This window comes from Metopolophium dirhodum, chromosome 9 (assembly GCF_019925205.1).
Source record: "Metopolophium dirhodum isolate CAU chromosome 9, ASM1992520v1, whole genome shotgun sequence".
NCBI lineage: Eukaryota > Metazoa > Arthropoda > Insecta > Hemiptera > Aphididae > Metopolophium > Metopolophium dirhodum.
The window spans coordinates 2,706,779-2,728,663 of record NC_083568.1 but is presented as its reverse complement, the minus strand read 5'-3'; the positions used below and the strand labels follow the sequence as shown (position 1 = coordinate 2,728,663).

At 33.9% G+C, this 21,885-nt stretch overlaps 1 protein-coding gene across 1 annotated transcript; it reads left to right on the top strand.

Annotated features, from left to right (window-relative positions):
* The first annotated feature begins 2,322 nt into the window (after positions 1–2,322).
* Positions 2,323–15,709, top strand: LOC132952023 (uncharacterized). Its single transcript, XM_061024136.1, has 3 exons — positions 2,323–2,807; positions 12,634–12,875; positions 15,002–15,709. Exons 1-3 carry the CDS (start codon positions 2,707–2,709, stop codon positions 15,349–15,351), a joined length of 693 nt encoding a protein of 230 aa, XP_060880119.1. The 5' UTR covers positions 2,323–2,706; the 3' UTR covers positions 15,352–15,709.
* Positions 15,710–21,885: the final 6,176 nt, after the last annotated feature.

Sequence of the window (21,885 nt, the reverse complement as noted above, 5' to 3'; positions counted from 1 at the left end):
ATTTATCATGTTATATCTCCCTGTAATATAATAAATTACAGACTTGTATTAGCATGTGATGATATGCTAAAACATTTTAATTTTCATAAATAATAATAAAAAAAAAAAATATCTCCAAGAGTTGAGCCGCATGAAAATTATTTACCCATATTAATTGTGCATTTTAATTTTATTAGATTATCATAAATTATAATAGCTTTATCAATAGCTGAACAAATTATATTTCGATAGGTATACTCTTTATTATTATATTATTACTGTGTAGTATTGCAGTGTTACACGAATGGCAAATATACTTGAGGGTAAATGAAGAATTTTTCTTTGTCTTAAAATGAGTAAGTAAACTGGCCACAGGAAAAATAGTATAATATTAATTATAAAAACTATAAAAATTATAAAATTCAAGGTCAAAACTCGGCAAGTTTACACAATTTTTGTCGAAACCAGTTTAATGAACATACCTGAGTTTAAGTAATCAACTCGAATTAATGGATCTTCTTTTTAAAGCTGCTCTGTATATAATATGTGGAGGGAATTCGCATGTTGCATGCGTTAACCACATTGTCAGTGGCGATTACAGTATTGATTAATTTAATTCAATTTACTAATCAAATACAATTATGGGTAACGCATAAAAGATTCCGAATAAAACTATAACAATATGATAGAATGTACCAACGGTATTTAGAAAGGTTAACTATGCCCAACATTTTTCATTAAATATCTTATATTTTTTTTTATTTGCGTGGTTTATATTCAAATTTTTGTTGCCGATTTCCTCGGAACATAATAATAATAAATTGATTTTTTCCGGCCAAGTTACAATTATTATTGGGTACACTTTTTTTTTTTTGTCGACAATAATTTCATATAATAATTAACACGACCAATATTCATTAAAAATTGATTTTTTACAAATACTTCGAATAAAATGAAAAGAGGGGTGGAGACGATATTTTTGTTTAATGTAAATCAAGTCACCCTTTATTTTATTTTGCCAATTCGAGCACTATGGGTATATTCAATATTGTATATTATAAGATTCGTCGTCTCGCCACTAAACAGGTATTTATTTATTTTTATTTTCATCGCATTAATGCCTACGGTAGGCTCAAGTACAGATTTATAATGAATTAACACGGGCATGATATCTAACATGTGTAATAAATAATAAGTAATGAAAATAATAATTAATTAATAATAACACCTATATGGGCTACATGCCTATACGGCTATATGCATATACAGTTATTATAGGTATACAATATAGAAAAAAAACAAAGCCACTTAAATCACCTTCGGCAAAGGGCCGATTTAGAGGAATCTATTGGCCAAAATTATAATATTATCGCGGTGGATTAGAACACGGAATGTTGGACATGGTCGGGAGTTATAATTTTGTGTGCTACATAGAAACAAATAAAATATATAATTAGGGTATTATTAATCCGTAATATTGATGTATTATTAATCCGATTGCGCTTTATCTGTGAAACGATTATTATTAATATGATATCCTTCGAATCGAGTCGAAAAATTATTAAAGTTGAATAGTGCGATTGGAGATCAGAGGCGCGTCGTCACTTGTCGTCACGTCGTCTTTTCCAAAAATAATAATCGATAACGATTTCGGGATTGCGCGACACACACGCGCCGCTGCAGAAAATCGGCGTAACACGTGAGATGTAACCCCTCACCCACCCCACCCACCCCACCCACAAGACCCGCGACACAAGAACGACCGAACGACGCCGAGTGGACTGGACTTGGCACTCACACGTCATTGTTAATTATTATTTCGAGTCGTGTCAAACGTATTTGTTTCGTCGTGCGCGAAACACGATTTTCGTTGAAAATAAGAACATTACATAATAATAATAATAATAATAATAATATTGTCAAGGTATATTAAAATGTTGTTAATATGACATCGGTTTTCACAGATAGGGTCCAAAAAAAAATCAACAACAACACTACCTATAATCGGTGGGTCGGGTCGAAAGAATTCGTTCACGCACACGCGCGCGCGCGCACCGGCATTCAAGTCCGTTGGGGTCCCGATTCCGGTTACCACCGCAGCCGCCGCCGCCGCCGCCGTTGTCACTAGGTATAATACCGACCGATACTCGGTACTCACGCGGTACGGCGGCGGGTGGGGACGGTGTGACCCAAGGCATTAAAAAAACCGAGTGGTCGTCGACGGACGGCCGGCTGTCGGACTGGCGGGTCGGCGGTTGCGGTGCGGTGCGGGGTGGGGGGAGCCGTCCCGAAACTGGGCCGACACGGGCGGCCAGCCGTCCGTCCGGTACCCACACACACACACGCGCGCTCGCGGCGCACACACGCACCCGCACGCGCACGCCGGCAGACGGTACGTACGCGGCGGGACCAGAGCTCGCGCATGCGCACCGGCCGTCGCGCCGGCGACGGCAGCTGTTCCGCGTGCACACGACCGGGGCCGGGACCGAGCCGGCCAGCTCGATACCGCGCCGCGCCGTCGATGTGGGCCCCACGCGCGTGAACCAGTGCGAGGACGACCGCCGCCGTGTCGCGTTACGTACTGTTCTTCAGCGGTCTGGTGTGCGTGTGCTTGTGTGTGCGCGCGCGCCTTTCCGTCAGTGTTCTTTTTGTTGACCGTCGGCCGGGCCTGGGTTTCCCCGCGGGGCCCGTGAAAAAGCGCGCCAAAAACCACCGAGGTCCGTCGTCATGGACGTCAAGAAACGGTACATATGGTCCGACCGGGAGACGGAACACTTCATCAGACTCATCATCGACATGGGCATGACCAACATGCTGGACAGCAAGAGGTAACTTACAACGATGACAATCGGTATTGTTGTTGTTTATGTACTGTCGGTGCCGTCGTTATTACTATATTTACCATAATATTAATATTATTATTATTAGCATTGTTCGTGTTGCGCGTGCGCAAGCGCAAAACGCGTCCCGAGAGTACCGAATCGGAAATTCGAACGTAACGGTGCGTACCGGCGGTGGTCGGCGGCCGCCGTGTGCGGATTGGGGTGCTCGTCCGTGGTGGGGGGGGGGGGGTGGTTATCGACGGGGTAGTCGAAAAAAACCACTAAATTTAGGAATGTGCAACAGTATAGGTAGGTGGTGTAGGTACATAATATTTTATGTTTTACGATCCGGTGGCGCTGCGGTGATGATACCCCGACCGTTGGGCACGTCACGACAATATTATATTATTATTATAATTCTTATTCCTACGCGATCGTTATCCGTCGACAATTTATGTTTATCAATCATGATTTATTATTATTGTACTACCAATGAGACATAATAGCGTCGTATTGCTACTGTGCGATCAATTCAAACGACGTGGGTATACGTCGTCGGGAATATAACGGTCCCCTCCCCCAGTGTGTCGGTATTACAATTTACAATTGTACTGTTAGACTGCAGCAGCGTTTTCGATGTTCTGCGGTAAGAGTATACCACTATCGGTACACAGGTGGTCCGAATCCACTTCTGTTCTGTGTCTCGACGATTATCTGTGCGAAAATACGCTTTCCCAACAAAATGAATACCTACTGGAATGAATCGAACGTAGAAAACGATTTATGACTCAAAGTCACCAACACTGGGCCCGATATTTACGTCCTCGTTCGTCGGAAACAACGCCGACTCTCTCGATAACGTACGTACGTTTATAAACCATGGCCAAAAGATATTATTATTAATTGTATAACTTGCTTTTGTGCATTAAATGCTCACGTACTCTAGTAGTTACTATAACAGCAAACGTATACGTTTTGGGTACCTTGTACGATATGAAAAGGTTGACAACCACCTTGGCTGTGCGAGTTAGACTATCGATATTTCCATTCAAGTGTTTACGGATTATACTTTTTTTTTACACCAAACCGTTTTCAAACAATATTGTAGCAGCTTTATTATTGCAAAGCGTGTCCGCAATGATTCGTAATAATATTATTACGACACCGCGTAGATAGCACGGAACCGCACTGCAGTGCGATACGCGTTTTTGGCAGATAAGCGATGGGATTTTAATGTGGAATACTTACCTAATCGATAGCTTCGTATCGAATATTTTATTGCACATTAATACAACAGATTAATATAGAAAACATACGAGTTCGCATACACGTATGCGGTGTGCCATTTTATGATAATATTACAGTCGTAATGTGTACACCAATTATTATTATTATGATAATAATATTATATTTGTATACGCTGCACTACTAATAAATACAATTTGAATATTCATTATTCAAATTGTACTCATTTTCATGTCACTTGCCAATACACGAATTGATGTAGGTACCTAAACCTCTGTTCCCTAGCTGTGACGTCTCTTGAACATGCGGCGTATGACATTATCATAATATTATTATTATTATTATTATTATTGCTGTCGTGTTGAATATTATTACACTAGCGTAACTCTCCGATTAGGTGCGGTGTTAATACAACACCATGATATTATAATGGAGAACGGATAACATCGAGATAAAATGTATAAATTATAATATTGTAGGCCGGCGAAAACACGAGCGACACGAAAACAATACCATTGCAATATACCCACACTGGTCACTGGTCAGTGGTTGCTGATTGATAATCATAATCATTACGGCGCTAAATGTCTTTACTACAACATACTACCTAAGTACCTACTTTACCTATACGATTGAAAACTCGTGTATTAATCCGGCGATTGATTTCAAATAATTCGTATAATATTACCGTCGATATTTTCATTTAAATTAATACAACATACGATTATATTGGATAAAACTGCAGTCTATAGGTATACCTACGCTGGCTCTGACTTAAATCCATTTGAAATCGAGGGATTTAAACAAAACTATCGTCACTCACCTATTATTGTGTTTTGGTAGTATTATAGCAGTGCATTTTTATCATGTAGTCCGGTCATTTATTAATCATTATCGATCAACATTTTAAATTTTTCGAACTAGGTTGTAATTTAATAATAATCGGCAAATAGACTGCAAATTATATTACAATTTAATAATTAATATTTAAATAGGTACCTATTAATATTATTATATTGATTCACATCATGAATAGTAGATTGGTATACAGGATAAACACTACATAAAAAGAGCACTTGCCAGAGTTGTCATAAGAACCATCTTCCTTCTAGAACGTGCCTACGTATATCTGTGTTGCAAAATAATATTTATTTTATTGAAATCACGAATGTTTTGCGCTCGATCGTTTGTGATATTATTATACGAATAATGAATATATGAATTAATAATAATAATTTCAAATCATAATTATTTACATTACCTATTGGCACTTGCCGTTATTTGCTACTTTTACCGTTCATGTTTCCTTTTGTAAATTATAATATAGTTTATACACTAAGATATCAATATAAGACAAATTACATCTAAATACTTTGTATTCCTATATTTTTTGAAATATTGTCTTACAAGCATCGAAAGGATTAAAAATGAATAATCTTAAAATTAGTTAAAACCATTTTCGCCAATGATTAAAATATTATTAGAACTCTGTGTCGAAAGAGAACCTTCAGAAACAGTAGTTTTTTATAACATAAAGCTATATAGGAGCTATATACCTAGGCTATCGGGGAGTAATCTGTATAATATTATGTAAATTTGTGATTCTCACATAGTGACCATTATAGAATCAAGTTGTACAATGTATTTGAACCTTGGCCTTACACGATTTTAGGAATCGCCTGCACCTAAATGCAAAATGCTATTACCACTAAAATATATACGTTTTTATTACCTACGCATATGAACAAGTTACTAAAAAAATTATGATCTAAAGATTTACCCTTAATGTACCCCCTAATTAGTATTGAGAAATCCAAAGTCTGTTGATTTAAATAAAAATTATAAGTTTACTTATGTTATGTTTGTTATTCCAGTATTACTTAAGGATTCAATATTATCGTTCTGGTAAAATATATAGGTACCTGGTACCTAAGCTATATAAAGTTATACGTTTTAGGTTATTGGCGAAAAAAGTTAAGAATTATTAATTAAAATCAAGAATTTAGGTACCGATTAGGTCAAATACCTAATATGGTGATGATCACCATTAAATATTAAAGAAATTTCAATAATTGATCAAACTTCAATATAAATAATATCAAAGTTAATATATATTATATGGTTCGAAAATCGAACGCTGAAATCTTCGATCGGTGCTACGAGGACGGAATGCAAGATTTGACTTCCGGTATTCTGGTAGTATAATTGCGATGCTATAATATACCAATACGCCGTGTGAAGATCAGTGGGCACGGCAGAATAACATGAATGTGTGTTCGAGATTACCGGATTACACAATGGGCAAAGAGCGGGCAGGTATAATAGCTATCATTCAGTATTCCGACAATTATTTAACATAATGCAACGAACACCCAAACACGAATGACGGTAATTTGATACCACATTCTCTCGGTGTCATGTATACTTATATATTCTTCCGACACCGCATATTACCACGGAATCCGTCGTTAAATAGGAGTTGGTGTACTTGCAGTGCGCGGATGGTTTCCGAACATAATGATATCAAATGCGTACGATGTCATATCAGCGCAGGTAGATCGGTTATAATATATACCTAGGTATAATACATGATATTATGATGATGGCTGACATTGTGGTTATGCAATCCAAATTCAGTTTTCCCAATACCTGTTGCTATATAATACGATGGCCAACACAATAATGCACTATAATATTATGTGATATACGAAACAGGCGCATATAGGTAGGTATACGTATTTACATATATTATATTCCTTCGCTGCAACTGGCTGAGGCATTTTGCATTTGGCATTTGCACAAAATCCCGTAAAAGAAGAGACGACCATGATATATGATAAACCATGACATATAATAGGCACCTATAAATTATGTTTACAGTTAAACTTAAGTGTATTATAATTAAGTATAGATGTTTTAAAAATTGAAGTCAATCGATATATAGTTATAGGTAGGCGTAGGTACAGCAGATAGTCGAAACGGGTTCATATTTCCAGGGTTTAGGGTAACGGCGGGGTTGAACCTGGTTGTATATTATATTAATTTATTGAGTTTCGGTTACGGTTTAAAACTTTGTTACATTATATATAATATTATGTAATACAACACACGTAAGTACCTATTGACCGAGGCATTTGCAGGTAATCCCGTAAAAGAAGATGACCATGATACTATGATAAACCATGACCTATACACATAAATGATGTACGATTAAACCAGTGTAATAATTAGGTATAAGTTTAAACATTATAATTAATCAATATGATTACCTGTATCATATTATACTCAGCCGAGAATTTAAATTGATTAATTTTTCTCGGGTTTCGGGTAACAGTGTTTAACCTGCAGGTTATATTATGTTATATTATTTTATCGAGTTTCGCGTTAATGGCTTAAAACTTCGTTTTATTTTTATACTTCCGGTTTTAGTTTTATTACAATGGGTATATTATTATGATTGTTATTTGAAAATTTCAATTCTTTGGTACAATCCAATAACAATCGAGCATTATTAGGTACAATAATGTTGCGGGCAGTAGACACTCGACCCTAAGGCAGGGGCCATTTTTTCAGAATTTTTTTTAAAATTTATGTTACGAAATTTGGATAAATTCAAATTCCACGGTCATTGGATACAAATATAATTTGACATCATTTACCTATTGTTATAGGTTTGTACCTATTCTTCATATAGAATTAATATCTTGAATTAGATCAATATTTAATAGTTTGTTTATAAAGTATATGTAATTATAATTAACTGCATATAATTGTACTGTCATTATAACATTTTTGATTTGTATAATTTGAGTGTGTACATTAACTGTAAAATTTACTAACAATAACGCTCTGAAAGAAAAACAACTGTTATAAACAAAAAAAATTTAAAAGCATCATGTTTTCAAGTATCCATTGTATTTAAAGGAGGTAATTTAGTGATAATTGTATTGATGTTGAATAATATTGTAAAAAATAGCGAAGCCTTTCTTTTTTAGTGAACTGTTACGGACTATGGCCGCGTATTTTGAAAAATATATAAAAATTATCTTTATAATCCGCCAATTAGTTTTAAATTATAGTCAATCATAAATATCCGAATAGTATTTTAGTAGGTGTATTAATCCCCGAAAAAAGCTGCACTACAGTTGATATAGAGCATAATAGTATGATGAGTATAGAGCTTATATAGTATTATTTACAATCAATAATACAAATTAAATTTACATATTTACATATTATTATATAGCACCTATATAATACTATTTTTAGATGATAATAATATGTATTTATTGTATTTATTTATTTGCTCGTTTCAAATGAAACCTATTTCAATCGGATAATATTATACTACATTCTCGATTTTTATACATAGACATTATTTCATATGGATTATTTAACTAAATATTATAATATCAGCTAAACACGTCATAGATCGGTTGAAAATGATTTTGGCCGCCGTGTTACAATCGTGTTCTATTTACTTTTTATTAGAGGAAATACTTTAAAGATAATATTACGGCTTGTAAAGTAAGTACCTATGTGTAACATACTATTATTAAACTGTATTTAGTATAATGTTCTATGATACGAACTCGTAATTTCAACAGTTTAATATATATCTTAAAGGAATAGGCACACGATATTGACGCTATAAATTACATTTATAATGGGTTGAATGAAATAGATAACTGTTATTATATATAACAACAAATTGATTTTAATTGTATTGATTAACAATCACCTATCATGCAATTAATGTCAAATGCATATACGTATGCAAAACTTAAAGTTCAGAAGGTAGTTGTTGTTTTTTTCATGGATTATGAATACGATCGGCCAAAGTGCCTAGTTGGAAAAATGTTACCTATTAGGTACCTAAGTGAACGAAAATCCATTATTACCGTTATCTGCAGACTGTATGAAGTATGTGTATTGTTGACTTGACATATTATACAAGTACTTATCTGCCTATACATTATAAAAATTAAAATCAAATTATTATTGCATGGGATCATTTAATAATTTAATAAAATATATTCATAAAATGTACCTACACAAATAATATACTATGGTAAAATATACATAGTATAAATTGTAGTAAATAATATGTAGATTCGTATAATAGATAAACCTAAAAATTATATATTTTTTATATATCTAAAGAGACTTTGTAAAAAAAAAACCATACAGGATGACATTTACCAGAATGCAGTACAAATGTAAGATGGCGCATTGATGATGATAATGTTATAAATTTAGTAAACCGCAAACAACCATCGTATTACAAAATCTATACCATACAAGCAAGGCACGGATAAAACCTTATTCGTTGACAATTTTTACAGAGTGTCTGTATGTATATAGTTTTGTCTTATAATTAGATATTAAGAAATTAAAAAAAAAAACACCAATTACCTACAATCAATTTCCAAGAATATCTCTCCAAAGGAAAAAGTCGAAATAAAAACTATTGTGAAACCGATACATTCTTAATAATTTCTATCTCGTTGAGACGCGCCGAGACACAATGAATAAAAAAAAACACCCTAATCCTATATAGTGGTTAATGTGTGTCTACTTAGACGTTTTGGAACAGCTCAATTTGTAGAGGGAACTCTATGGATAATATTATTATCGTAATAACGCATATATTGTATCAACTCACGATCAACTAATATTAATGAACACGTCATACTGAATAATGTATTTAACAAACGCATATATTTTATGGGAAATTAATTTAATATCTTCAGACTTTGACCTCAGCTTACCGGCGTGTATAATAATAATATGACGCGGTCCCGCTGCGATTCACTCATTTGTTGAAAACTTTCTTGACGGAATGTGTTATGAGATATAAAACATAATGATGGTTATTTTGAATATAATAGTGATAACGAAATCAATTCGTGTTGATGGTAACTATATCAGATACTTGTCACACACACAGTCACAGTTTTATGTAAAGCTACACATGAAAAAAAATAAATGAAAAATATAAGCAAATAGATGGTGAAATTTGTATTTCCTCACATTCGAGAGATTACGAAACATTTAATACAAGCGCTCGGTAGAAATAATAATATATCTAGGCACCAATAATAATTCGTGTTCTATAAATTAACTAGAACACATTAACAATATTTTCATATTATAATATTATATATTTTCCCCCGCTTTAATTTTTAGTACCTACCTACCTATGTTATTATTTTTTAGTGTATTATATATTATTATACAGATAATGAGATGATGATATATAATATTATGTTGTGTCTCGTAATAAATATTTTACACACCAGCTCTAATTGGTTGTTTGCGAGACGATTATTACGTATATATAAGTACTAGGTAGGCAGGTATTACAAACTGTTGTTCAAACTGCAGCAGTTGATAAAAGTAAAATGCACGGTGGATGTACGCTGCACACTGCACACTTTATCCATAATTTTTCTGACAAAATTTGGTCGCACAATAAAATAAAATGTCCAGTATTATTTTTTTAAGCCCATGTACTGTATTAATATATAGTGTCCTCTTGCCTCGTTTTCTGCCGTTTCAGCCGCTGTAAGCGCTTTCCATTTCTCGTGTGTTTTGCACGGTTTGTTATTTTCGAGTCCGGACCGGATGTACAGTTATAATCTGAGCTCGTTCGAGCAAGACCGGCATATTTTTTTTGTTCGTTTTACTCGTACTCAGACCGGACAAGACTACATTTTTCTACAAAACCGGGAGGAACTTGTCGTAAATCTCTTATACAGCAGACTATACAATGTTCTCATTTCTGGTTTTAAACACGTTTCAAATCAAATTTGTGTAAGGCATCTTCATGTATAACTACCTACTGATAAACTTATAAAAATAAATAATTGTATGAGTTTCACGCCAAACCATTATAATCTAATAGGTAGATAGATACATCGGTATCTACACTTTGTATTATTTAATTAATCAAAATATTTTGCAGGTATACCTATATGAATTAAAAATAAATAAAACCAATTAACCCGTGGTCAACAGCACACATTTAATTTTCCTTTGAATATTGATAATCTTTAGTATATATGAAGTGGAGATAAATGAGAATACATGATAAATTCAGTATACAGTTGTAGACGTTTCGTTCTATTTCTATATTAGATTATATTTAAGTTCATATACCTATATGTATAGGCACGAATCTCGCTGTATAATTGAATATCGTTGAGTTTATTTTTAGTAGGTGCTGAATAGTGAATACTCGAAATACTTGATAAAAACGCTACTCTTTGCACAATTTGTTTGGATTTACAATTTATTTGGAATTCAAATCATACTTACATCTTTATCAGATTTATTCCTATTTGTGACAAGACAGTTTCAATATTTACGCGTGAAAGCAATACTGCAATTGGTAACCAATAACCTCCTATATATGACTTCATAAAGTGAAAGTGTTATCGCTATTGGTAGGTAAGGGAAAGCCGATGTTGAGGCTGTTAAAACTGTTTTATGTTTTAAAAGTTGTCTAACAATATGCAAATTTATACTCAAAAAACGATATTTGGCATGCGATTATATGCGTAGGCCGGGATTTAAAAGACAAAATCCAGTTTTTTTTTAAATTTATAAGCTCATTTAAATTTTAAAGTATAGAACTATTTTTGAATTATCTTTTAAAACCTTATAGCTCGCCATAGTTAAATGGAATGTCACAATAAATTCTATATTTGCCATGCCCTTTCTAAACTAGAAAATCTAGTTCATTTTGCCATAATTAAATGGCAATACATTTTGATAAATAAAATATTTAAAAATAATATGGGTACCTTCCATTCAAGAATTAATATATTCAAAAAATATAGTAATGACCAACTTGGGCGAATTTAAAACAGACTACATTGCGATGGTATCAAGTGTACCTGTATAGAATTATGGTTCCGGATATGATGCATGTATTATGCAAATAATTTGCTTATATTCAATACGTAGTTACACAGGTAACGTCCAAATAAATTACGTACGCACATATCTAGCACGTTGCACGTGTATTAAATCATTTTTTTTTATCATATATCCATGCGCCTATACATTTGCTAATCGAATAAACTATTTCTAAGAATTAAGAATTTTATTAATGAAAACGCGAAATATATTTTATTAAATGATTAGGTGTATTATACAGTATTGCGTTACACACCTACATCAAACACAATGTCCGATAATAATTACATATAGGTATTGAAAGTAACGATAGATAAAATACATATACGTATATGGTGTACCCATGTATACGATGATGTAAATGAAAAATTAAATACACGGTAAATCCACTGAAACGTTTAGTTCCCAAAATTACCGACAAAATACGAGCAGTGAAACCTGTCTTAACGGACACCGCCTGTATAATCCTACAGGTTTCACTGTAAACACTTTTTTTTCAAAATACAGTATTATATTTTATTATCTTTATCTTAATAAATATGTTAGAAATTGCTATTGCCGGGTACTGATCATTTGTAGTACTTGATATCTATGTGATTTCGAATCTACGAAATCTATACATAAACATTGCCAAACTACAATGTGCATTTTATTTATTGTTTAGGAAAAGGAATTCGGATCTTTATTCCAGTCTGGTTGAACCAATGGCAGCTGCTGGTTTCAATAGAGACGCGACGCAACTGAGAACCAAGTGGAAACACTTGAAACAAGATTACAAATTAGAGTTGGTGAGAATTGATAAAAACGGTGCGGCGAGTTCAAGGATGTCGTACTTTCATTTGCTCCACGAAGTATTGAGCTGCAAACCAAGCAATGCCATGACGTACCTCTGTGAAGTTGTTTCGAGTAAGTTTTAATAAATCAATTAATATGCCGGTATTAGGTATTTAATTCCTCGACGTTTAGTGAAATATAATTTCATGGTTTGAGTTTCGCTCCCCTAGACAGCAACCACGAGCTGTCACGGCGTAGCTCCACAAAATTAAATGTAAAGAGTGCTTAAAAAATGTATTGTACTCACACGTTAAATTTGACTGCTGGGTTTTCAACAAAAAATGCAAAATTTATCGATTTGTTCTATTATAAATTATTCTGTATACAGAATACTATAACACTATAGTTATGTCATACTAACATAAACCTTTATTATTATTCGAGGAAGTATCTGTATAGGTAACACTCTATAAACTATACAACAAAATATAGAAATCTAAATAATTAGACGTAGGTACCTATAATTATATTATCAGTATGTATAATATTATGCTGGTGCGTGTTGGTTCAATTCTTTTCATTTTCAAACACTAATGTTTTTATTGATTATGAAATCTTTGAATTATGTATAGGTATATAGGGTGATTTATAAAGCGTAAAACACTCATTATCTCAAAAAGTATTAATGTTTTTGAAAATATTTTTTTACATAGTTTCAAATTGTTAAAAAGACTATGTTTTTATTAAAAAATTATATTTTTAAATATTTTTTATCTATATAATTTTTTTAAGTTTTTTACTTTTTTGAATGTCAGCATAGAGTTTTAAGTTCATATTCCAAAGCAGAATATTTTTCTAAGTATTTTGATTCATAAAAATCTAATTTAGGGCGAGTAGTCTATGAGGTATAAGCATTTAAAGTTTAGATGGGCGGAGTGGAGTGGTATGGGGTTACCCCACAAATGTGTGTCCACTACTCTGCTTGTCTAAACCTTAAATACTTATAAGTAATCAGGGCTAGGAACTTTATGCGCTAAAAAACAATGAAATATGTGCATACGTATGCCCTAAAAAAAACCAAAATATGCGGTATAATATGCATTTATTATTTAAAAAAAATGTATTTAAAAGCATAATTATAGAGAAAAAAAATTATTTTTGAATCATAAATATTTTATTTATATTTTTCTTTCGATAATACTGAATCTGTAAACCTGGTCGGTCATTACGGTCATTAAAGGCCAATTCTTATTTCTTAGTAAAAACGACGGCAATAGTGACAGCTATTTGTAAAAATAAATATTTTGTTCTTGAAAACATTTTAATTAAATAAGACGATTATAATTTATAATATTTATAAACATTTACACAATATTTCAACTATTAGTCGGTATAGTATAATTCAAAATATAGACTAGGAAACCGTGTGCGGCGGCTATTTATTTTTAAATTATTTAATTTACAATATTCAACTATCAAAAACTTGTTTGTTGTAGATTTCTTATCAATTTTTACCATAAAATGCATTTATATACTCAAAATCTTTAAATATGCATAATCATATAAATTTAGTAAAATATGCAAAAATATGCAACATAAATTGTTGTATTTCAACTGTATGGTTCATGAAACGAATTTGTATCGAATCAGATTTGAAATATGCAGCTTCCTGAGAAAGATGCAAATGCATAAAGTTCCGAGCCTTATAACTCATAAACTACTCGTCCTAAATTCGATATTTATGTATTAAAATACTTAGAAAAATATTCTGCTTTGGAAAATAAAATTAAAACTCTATGCTGTCAATCAAAAAAGAAAAAAACTTAAAAAATTATAAGGATAAAAAATATTTAAAAATATGATTTTTTAATAAAAATGTTGTTTTTTTAACAACTTGAAACTATGTAAAAAATATTTTCAAAAACCTTAATACTTTTTTGAGATAATGAGTGTTTTACGCTTAATAAATCACCCTGTATACCTATAATATATTTTTTGTTGGAAAGATTTATTATAAATCATAATTTAATATAGTTGAGGGTCTCTCGAAAAGAGTTGAATCTCGCGTAACCTAAAATGAACTCGCGCACAGATCGACTAATGAACCGGCCGTGCCATATGGTGAGTGATGCGCATAATACACACGTACCCGCGATGTCAAATACTTATAAATTATAATATATCTATAATTATTAATATTTGTCCATAGTTAATAATGTATCTATAGTTGACGATTTTCCGTATGTCTTGTCGTACAGATTCTCCTCCACGGCTCGACACCGTAGAAAGCATCAAGACTGAATACTTAGACGACATGAAAATGGAAACGGACTACTACAGAGTGACCGAACCGCAGGTGGACATCATCCAGTCGTGCGACGTGCAGACCCAGACGGAAGGCACGCCGGAACAGCACCTGCTTCAAAAGCTGCACGCGCTGGAGAACAGCATCAACGTCCTGAGAGAAGACTGGCGGCGAGATCGGGAGATGCAAAACGTGCTGATGGAAAAGCACGCGAGGAGGATGTTGGAGCACCAGAAAACGTTGATGGACAATTTCTTCGCCAAGACCAAATCGCACACGCTTAGAACCAAAAACAAAGACTGAAGCGGTTCGAGCGCAGTATTCGATGCGTCGGCGTTATCGAAACCCGCGATTCAACGATGTCCTCTCAACAAGGACAATAGGACATATTATTATTGTTATCATCAAACCCGTGTTGTCGTTATTGATGATAACGTACCTATATATATATATTTGTAATTCTCCACTGTATGTTCATGTATTCACGTTAATGTCTAGCGCGTGTAAATATATACGTTTGTACCAAATTTAAAACTATTATGTCGTAATAATGATAATAATTATAATACAGTACATAATAATATTATATTGCTCGGTATGTATATAATATATAATAATAATCATTATCACTGAGCCAAATAAAAATGTTTAAAAACGTGTACTATTATTGTAATATTATTATTAAGCGTCACCCGCAGCGATCAGTGCCATGCGGCTACTAAATTTCCGAAGACTCCTCGCCCACGTCTGTCGACTCCAAACACTCGACGTACAAACAATTGACAATTGCGTTTGGCAGTTTGTGTTGTTAGCTACTTATATTACAGCCGCAGTGAAATAATTGATCTATATCAGAGGTAAGACCACTGTCTTGGGTTTTTTACGATTTCTTAATTTTTAAACGAGTAACTACAATTAAGTCATAATATATATTACGAAATAGTAATATTTCACACAGTCATAACATGCTCAAAAAATGTGTTGAACCGCTGATTCAGTGCTATAGTTTATAATCAATATGACGGTTGCGCGAAGCTGCAGCTACAGCTAACACAGATTTACTATATTTTAATAATATTTCGTAGGTACGGGTCATCTTAGTCGGATATCGCGACTGTATCGTATCTGTTTTGTCCGTCCTCCTTAGTATACGTGACTATAATATTATAATATAATAATAATAATGATAACATAGTGTGGATGTCTTAGCGTCGTACTTTGAACCGCCGACGTCTCGTCACGCGCAATGTCCACGACGATGTTGCTGGCGTCAGTACAATATTTTTAGCATCTCGCGAATGACGCGCGCGTTACGACTCTCCGCGAAATCGGTTGCATGTGACACATAAGTCTCGAACGAAAATAGAGTCGATAAAAAGTTCCGATATTACTGCTGCTGCAGGTGAGATGCGTCCGAGTTACGGGGCATCTGCAAGTATTACACGACCAATCATATTATTATGATTATATCAACAATAGTATTGCGTCCTAAACAAAACGAAAATAATAAATTGTTATTAAATATTGTTGGCTAATTTGTCATCACACCTAATGAGCCGTCAACAGCTGGCTCGTGTGTGCAGTACAACAATACAGAAACTAAATTAGCGAACAATAGGTAAAAAATGTAATTCATCGAAAAAAAATTTATATATTATATAATTATAGCATTTAATTCATTTTCTCAACCCGTTACCCAAAAATACCTATAACAAATATTAAATTATAAATAGGTAAGTACTTACGCTGACTGATTTATTATCCTAATATTATTAAATAGTCACTTATGGTACACAACAATTGAATATTAATTTGTCGACTTGTGTTAACAATTTTGAGTTGGTTTTTTGTTCCACTGTATTATAATTTTTCATTATTTTTACAAATTATTTATGTTGTTACAATAATACCAGTTTTCATTATAAGTTAAATAATTTAAACAATTTTTAATAATTTCTTAGGTTAGTATAAATAGTAAATACGTACGAGTTGCATGTCTGAATGTGTGCAATAACTTTGCAACGTCTGACGATTTGCTTGGACGCCAATTTCCGTTCTTTTCCGTCAGTATTATTAGGTAGTACCTAATAAAGTAATACCTAAACATAGGTATAACTTATAAGTTATAACTTACTGTGAAAACGAATGCACAAAATATTAGATATTATATTTCGCAAAATAATATATATTTATAATAATGAACATTATAGGTTCGGCAGCAGAAGTCATCATACATTAATACATTATATTTTTGTTTTGGCTAACAATTTGGCTATAATAATATAGAGAGACTTTATGACTATCATAACTATTTAACTCTTAAATGTATTTCTCCATTTCGATGGTCCTGAGGAATGAGTGGCAATGACATGACGTTTTCCGGCTGACAGTCGGTTAGATAGTAAAGGTTTTTATTTCAAATCTTACATGTAAGCGTTTTGAAAACCGTAACCATATTTCGCACATTTTTGGCGGGTTTTTGCAATGCTAGAATTTTTATATGGTCATATATTATTATGTTGTTATTATTTTGTTGCTATATTTTATCATACGGATTATTACGTCGGCCGTGCTGTACCACGCCCTATACCTAGGTATGTAATATATTATATTATTTCAAATCGATATCGAATCGCTCGACTCGCGGATAAAATAATAATAATAACATACAAACGAGACTCGTACGCGTCGGCGACTGACAGCTGCTTTTGTCGTGCCGCCTCTCAATCCCGCGCGATGTGTCACGCCAATAAGGCATATCATTATATATACATACAAAGCGCATACATATATAATATGTCGTCGATGTGTACACCTCTCGCCCTGCATCCGCCGAAATGACTCGCTTATATTGTTTGTGAGAGCGTGCATTGTGAGATATATATATTATAACATATACATAAATTGACTCTGTACCGTACGAGTATCGCGGAGTATATAATATTATTATGTATATACGCGAGTACTTATATAACGTGTATTATACGTGTATATATATATATAAGTCATATACATTAAAGATACGCGTGTGTGCTCTCGCCTCCGCCTCCCCGATGGGGTGATCGCCGCCGTCATCTGTTGAACAGTAGGCCGACGGGGGAGGGGCACTCGGAACACGAATTTGAATACGCGCGAGGGCCACCGGTAAAATTACTTTACATATATACATAGACACAACATTATTGTGTTCAACACACGCTACCGCTATATATGTATATTTTACACATACATAATAATATTCGCTCCGGGCTTACGCGTTGTATTATTACTCTGTGGGCGATCGAAAATACTATATATGCCTATATATAATATAATAGGTACGCTACGTCGGTATACGTTATAAATTATAATATAACACCAGTAAATCTATAATATTATGTACTAGCGGTGAAGATTGTGGCGGCCGACGGATGACTTATATCCCGGTCGGGTTACCAGGAAACTATAAAGTATTATATATACACCGAGAGTGTTATCTACCTGCGCTCAGGCTCGCGTGCGTACATATGGATGTCGACGACAAAGACGATTATTGTTATTTTTTAGGTACGGAACGTTGATCGGAAAAAACTGCAACGTGTGGTGGCCATAGCAGCAGTTACAGTTCAGGCTAATGACCTCAACAGTCGAAGCCTTTATTCTAAAATAAAATATTTCAATTTTTCTTTTTTTTTTGGGAGGGGTATGCCAAACAGTCCTGTGAGAGGCCTTACGCATCAAACTAATAATATCAAACTTTAAGTTAAGAACATTATTCGTGTTTGTACGTTGGATTTTAATGATAATTCAATTTTTCAGTGATATGATGACATTACATTGGAATGTACTATGTACTACATAACTAACATACCTATAATATTAAAACATCTTAAAAATAAATATTATGTCCTAAAGTACAACTATATGTAAAATTACTCTAATCTCAAAACTAACTAAAACGAAAGATAGGCTCTGTGAACGCGAATGTGCAGCCATGTTGAACGAGGTTCGTATATAGAGAGAAAACAAATTTCGCACTGGCAGATCCTCTTAATCATTGTTATGCATTTTTAATCGCAAATATAAATGGTAAACAGATAACCACAATATGTCTGGTTTACAGCAGCTGTGGTTACAGTTGGTTAAGTCTTAGTGAAGTTCAGGAAAAAAACAATTTTATAAATTATATTTTAAAAACTACCTATCAGGTGATAATAATATTATAAGCGACTAAATTTGTTATAAACATCTCGGGGGCGGGCTGAGCCCCCCTTTGTCCACCCCCCACCCCCTTATGGTGCAGGTGGCGGCGCTCGTGCGTTTGATGGTGTTATTATTATAATTTATAGTCGTCTGTAATACTGTAAAGACTCGCTGGCATATAGATCGTGATCGTAACTATATACACATTTTCTTGCAGTGCACAGTCGACGCGTATTTTATTGTCACAATAATAATGTTATCACGTAGGATTTTATCCGACGCTGTGGTCCTGCAGTGCGACTGCACTGTTTAATTGTGCAGGGAGTCGGATTGTTGTCGAAAATGCATTATCGATTAACAATTAATTATTTAGTCGTACACTGCCCGGCGGCGGCGGCGGCCATCGATAATTATTTTTCTACTTCGCAGCGCTTCGATGAGGGGCTATCGCGCGACGCGAACCATCGTTTCCCAAATCGTTCACACATTTAATTCGCTTTGCAAACACGTCGATCAAGTTGAAAAACTTTCGACCCTCGTCGACGACCCACCCGGTGGATGACGTTATTTATTTGATATCGAAATCATTGACGGTTGATTGTTTGCGATTAAAATGGTTTTCTATTGGATTTGGTAGCTATAAAGTCGTGCCACGGCAGTAAAATAATACATTATATCATTTTTTTTTTTTTTATTACTATCATAATTGTTTTTACTATCGTGTCGACGCGTGTGATCAACGCGTTCCGTTTGGTTAGGTTAGTTTGGTCAATATAACGATAGGTGTTTCAATTACTAATCATCTTACCATTTAATTATTAAGGTTTACTTTAAATTATGCCCCACGGCCATGACGAAAACAACATGCAGGCATGCAGCAGAATCTATACAGGGCTTGATAGGGCTGACTAAAAAAAATGTTTATGTCGACTTTTGGTCAACTGTTTCTGAGAACAATAAAATAATAACGCCTATGTGTATAAGGTTTAGTTTTTCTTTAAGTAGATATCAGAACAAAACAATCGCTGGCAAATTAATGTTTGTATTCCATTCAGTGCAACAGCTGCATCGTTATGCTACAACGCAATATACTGTTTAAATAAACTACAAAAAAAAAAACATCACACATTTTCTGTTTGTTAACTTTAAATTCCTCTGTAAAAACCTTTAATACTAAAAGGTAATTTTATTTAACTCACGGATATAGTTTTTAAAAAAATGTCGTTGACTTGATCAGCATCGATTGTCGGTTAAATGGGAGGTCACTGAATCGGATCTCGGCGAAGTGTGAAGACACGGTTTTAAAACACTAGAATGTAAGAGCTGTATTTTTTTTCATACAAGCATATCCGGTGGTAAATATGTATGACATCATAATATTATTATTCATGACATTTTTTTCTTTGTTCCCACTACATTTTGATGTGCTTTGGTATTTTTTGTCGTAACGTAAAAAATAAAAAAACTATGAGTGCTGAAAACACATTAAAAAAGACAAAAAGTAACACTCATCTCCGTATAAGGATATATTAAGACTTACTTGTGAATGCGTTTTGATGTAGTAACACTTAAAACTATAATTTCTATTCATATTAATGAGGTTTGAAATGCGTTCAGAAATAAAAATGAGACAAAACCTTTTTTTTATCAACGCGCGTCGTTACAAAATGTTGATAGAAAAAGACGCTACAGTTTGATAATTAATTAAATTTATATATTTATATAGTTTAGTTTTTATGTTAAATATAATTGTATGCATACCTCGTTAACAAAATTCGAGTTTTAACGTGTACCTATCTCGTATCGTCGAGCGGAAATAATATGTCATATATATTATTTTAATTTATGTCCTTTTTTTACACTGCACTAAAACGCGTTTACGTACCTATATATAACGACAAAACATGTTGATTAATATAAGACCCTGTGGCGGCCGTAAAGCTAATATAATATTATCAAGTACAAACAGCCTCGAAGAAAGGTAAACTGATTTTCCAAATTTAAAATATTTTTGTTTTCGTTATTTATCTAACTAAGAACGGTGTCATTTCCGACTATACGACAACGACAGGGAGAAATAGACAGAGAGACAGCGAGAGGGAGAGAGATGTCCAGACGTGTCGTGATAAATATAATGCATAATATATATGTATACATACATCGGTCGTTAAATTCTCGAAACGTTTGGCCCTCCGAATCGGAAAAATTAGAAAGGTCCGAATTTGTTGTTGTTGTTGTTGTTCGCTGCGGGGGGGAAACATCGGGCGAGAGACAAATTGACGATCGTTTCCGAACTGGTGCAGGACATTTCGGACGACGACTGCTGTATACGCTGCAGTCAGCTCCTTCCCCTGCACACGTCGGGGTTCGCGGGGTGGAGGGAGGTGGTATAAACACGTGTACCGTTAATGACCGGACGAGGGTTAGCTCGACGCTCTTTTTTTTCCCTTGGCATCAATTTTTTACTCTCTATTTTTTTTCTCTCTTTTTTAGGGTTTTTTTTTACAAATGTCCACACGGACGTCGACGCTCATCCGTTATCACTGTTCTCGGGTTAGTATGTACACGCGCGAGCGGCCGCACATTATACATTATATAGCTATGTATAGGGGAACGGACGACGAGGAAGAGGAAGAGGTCATTTATCAGTTCACG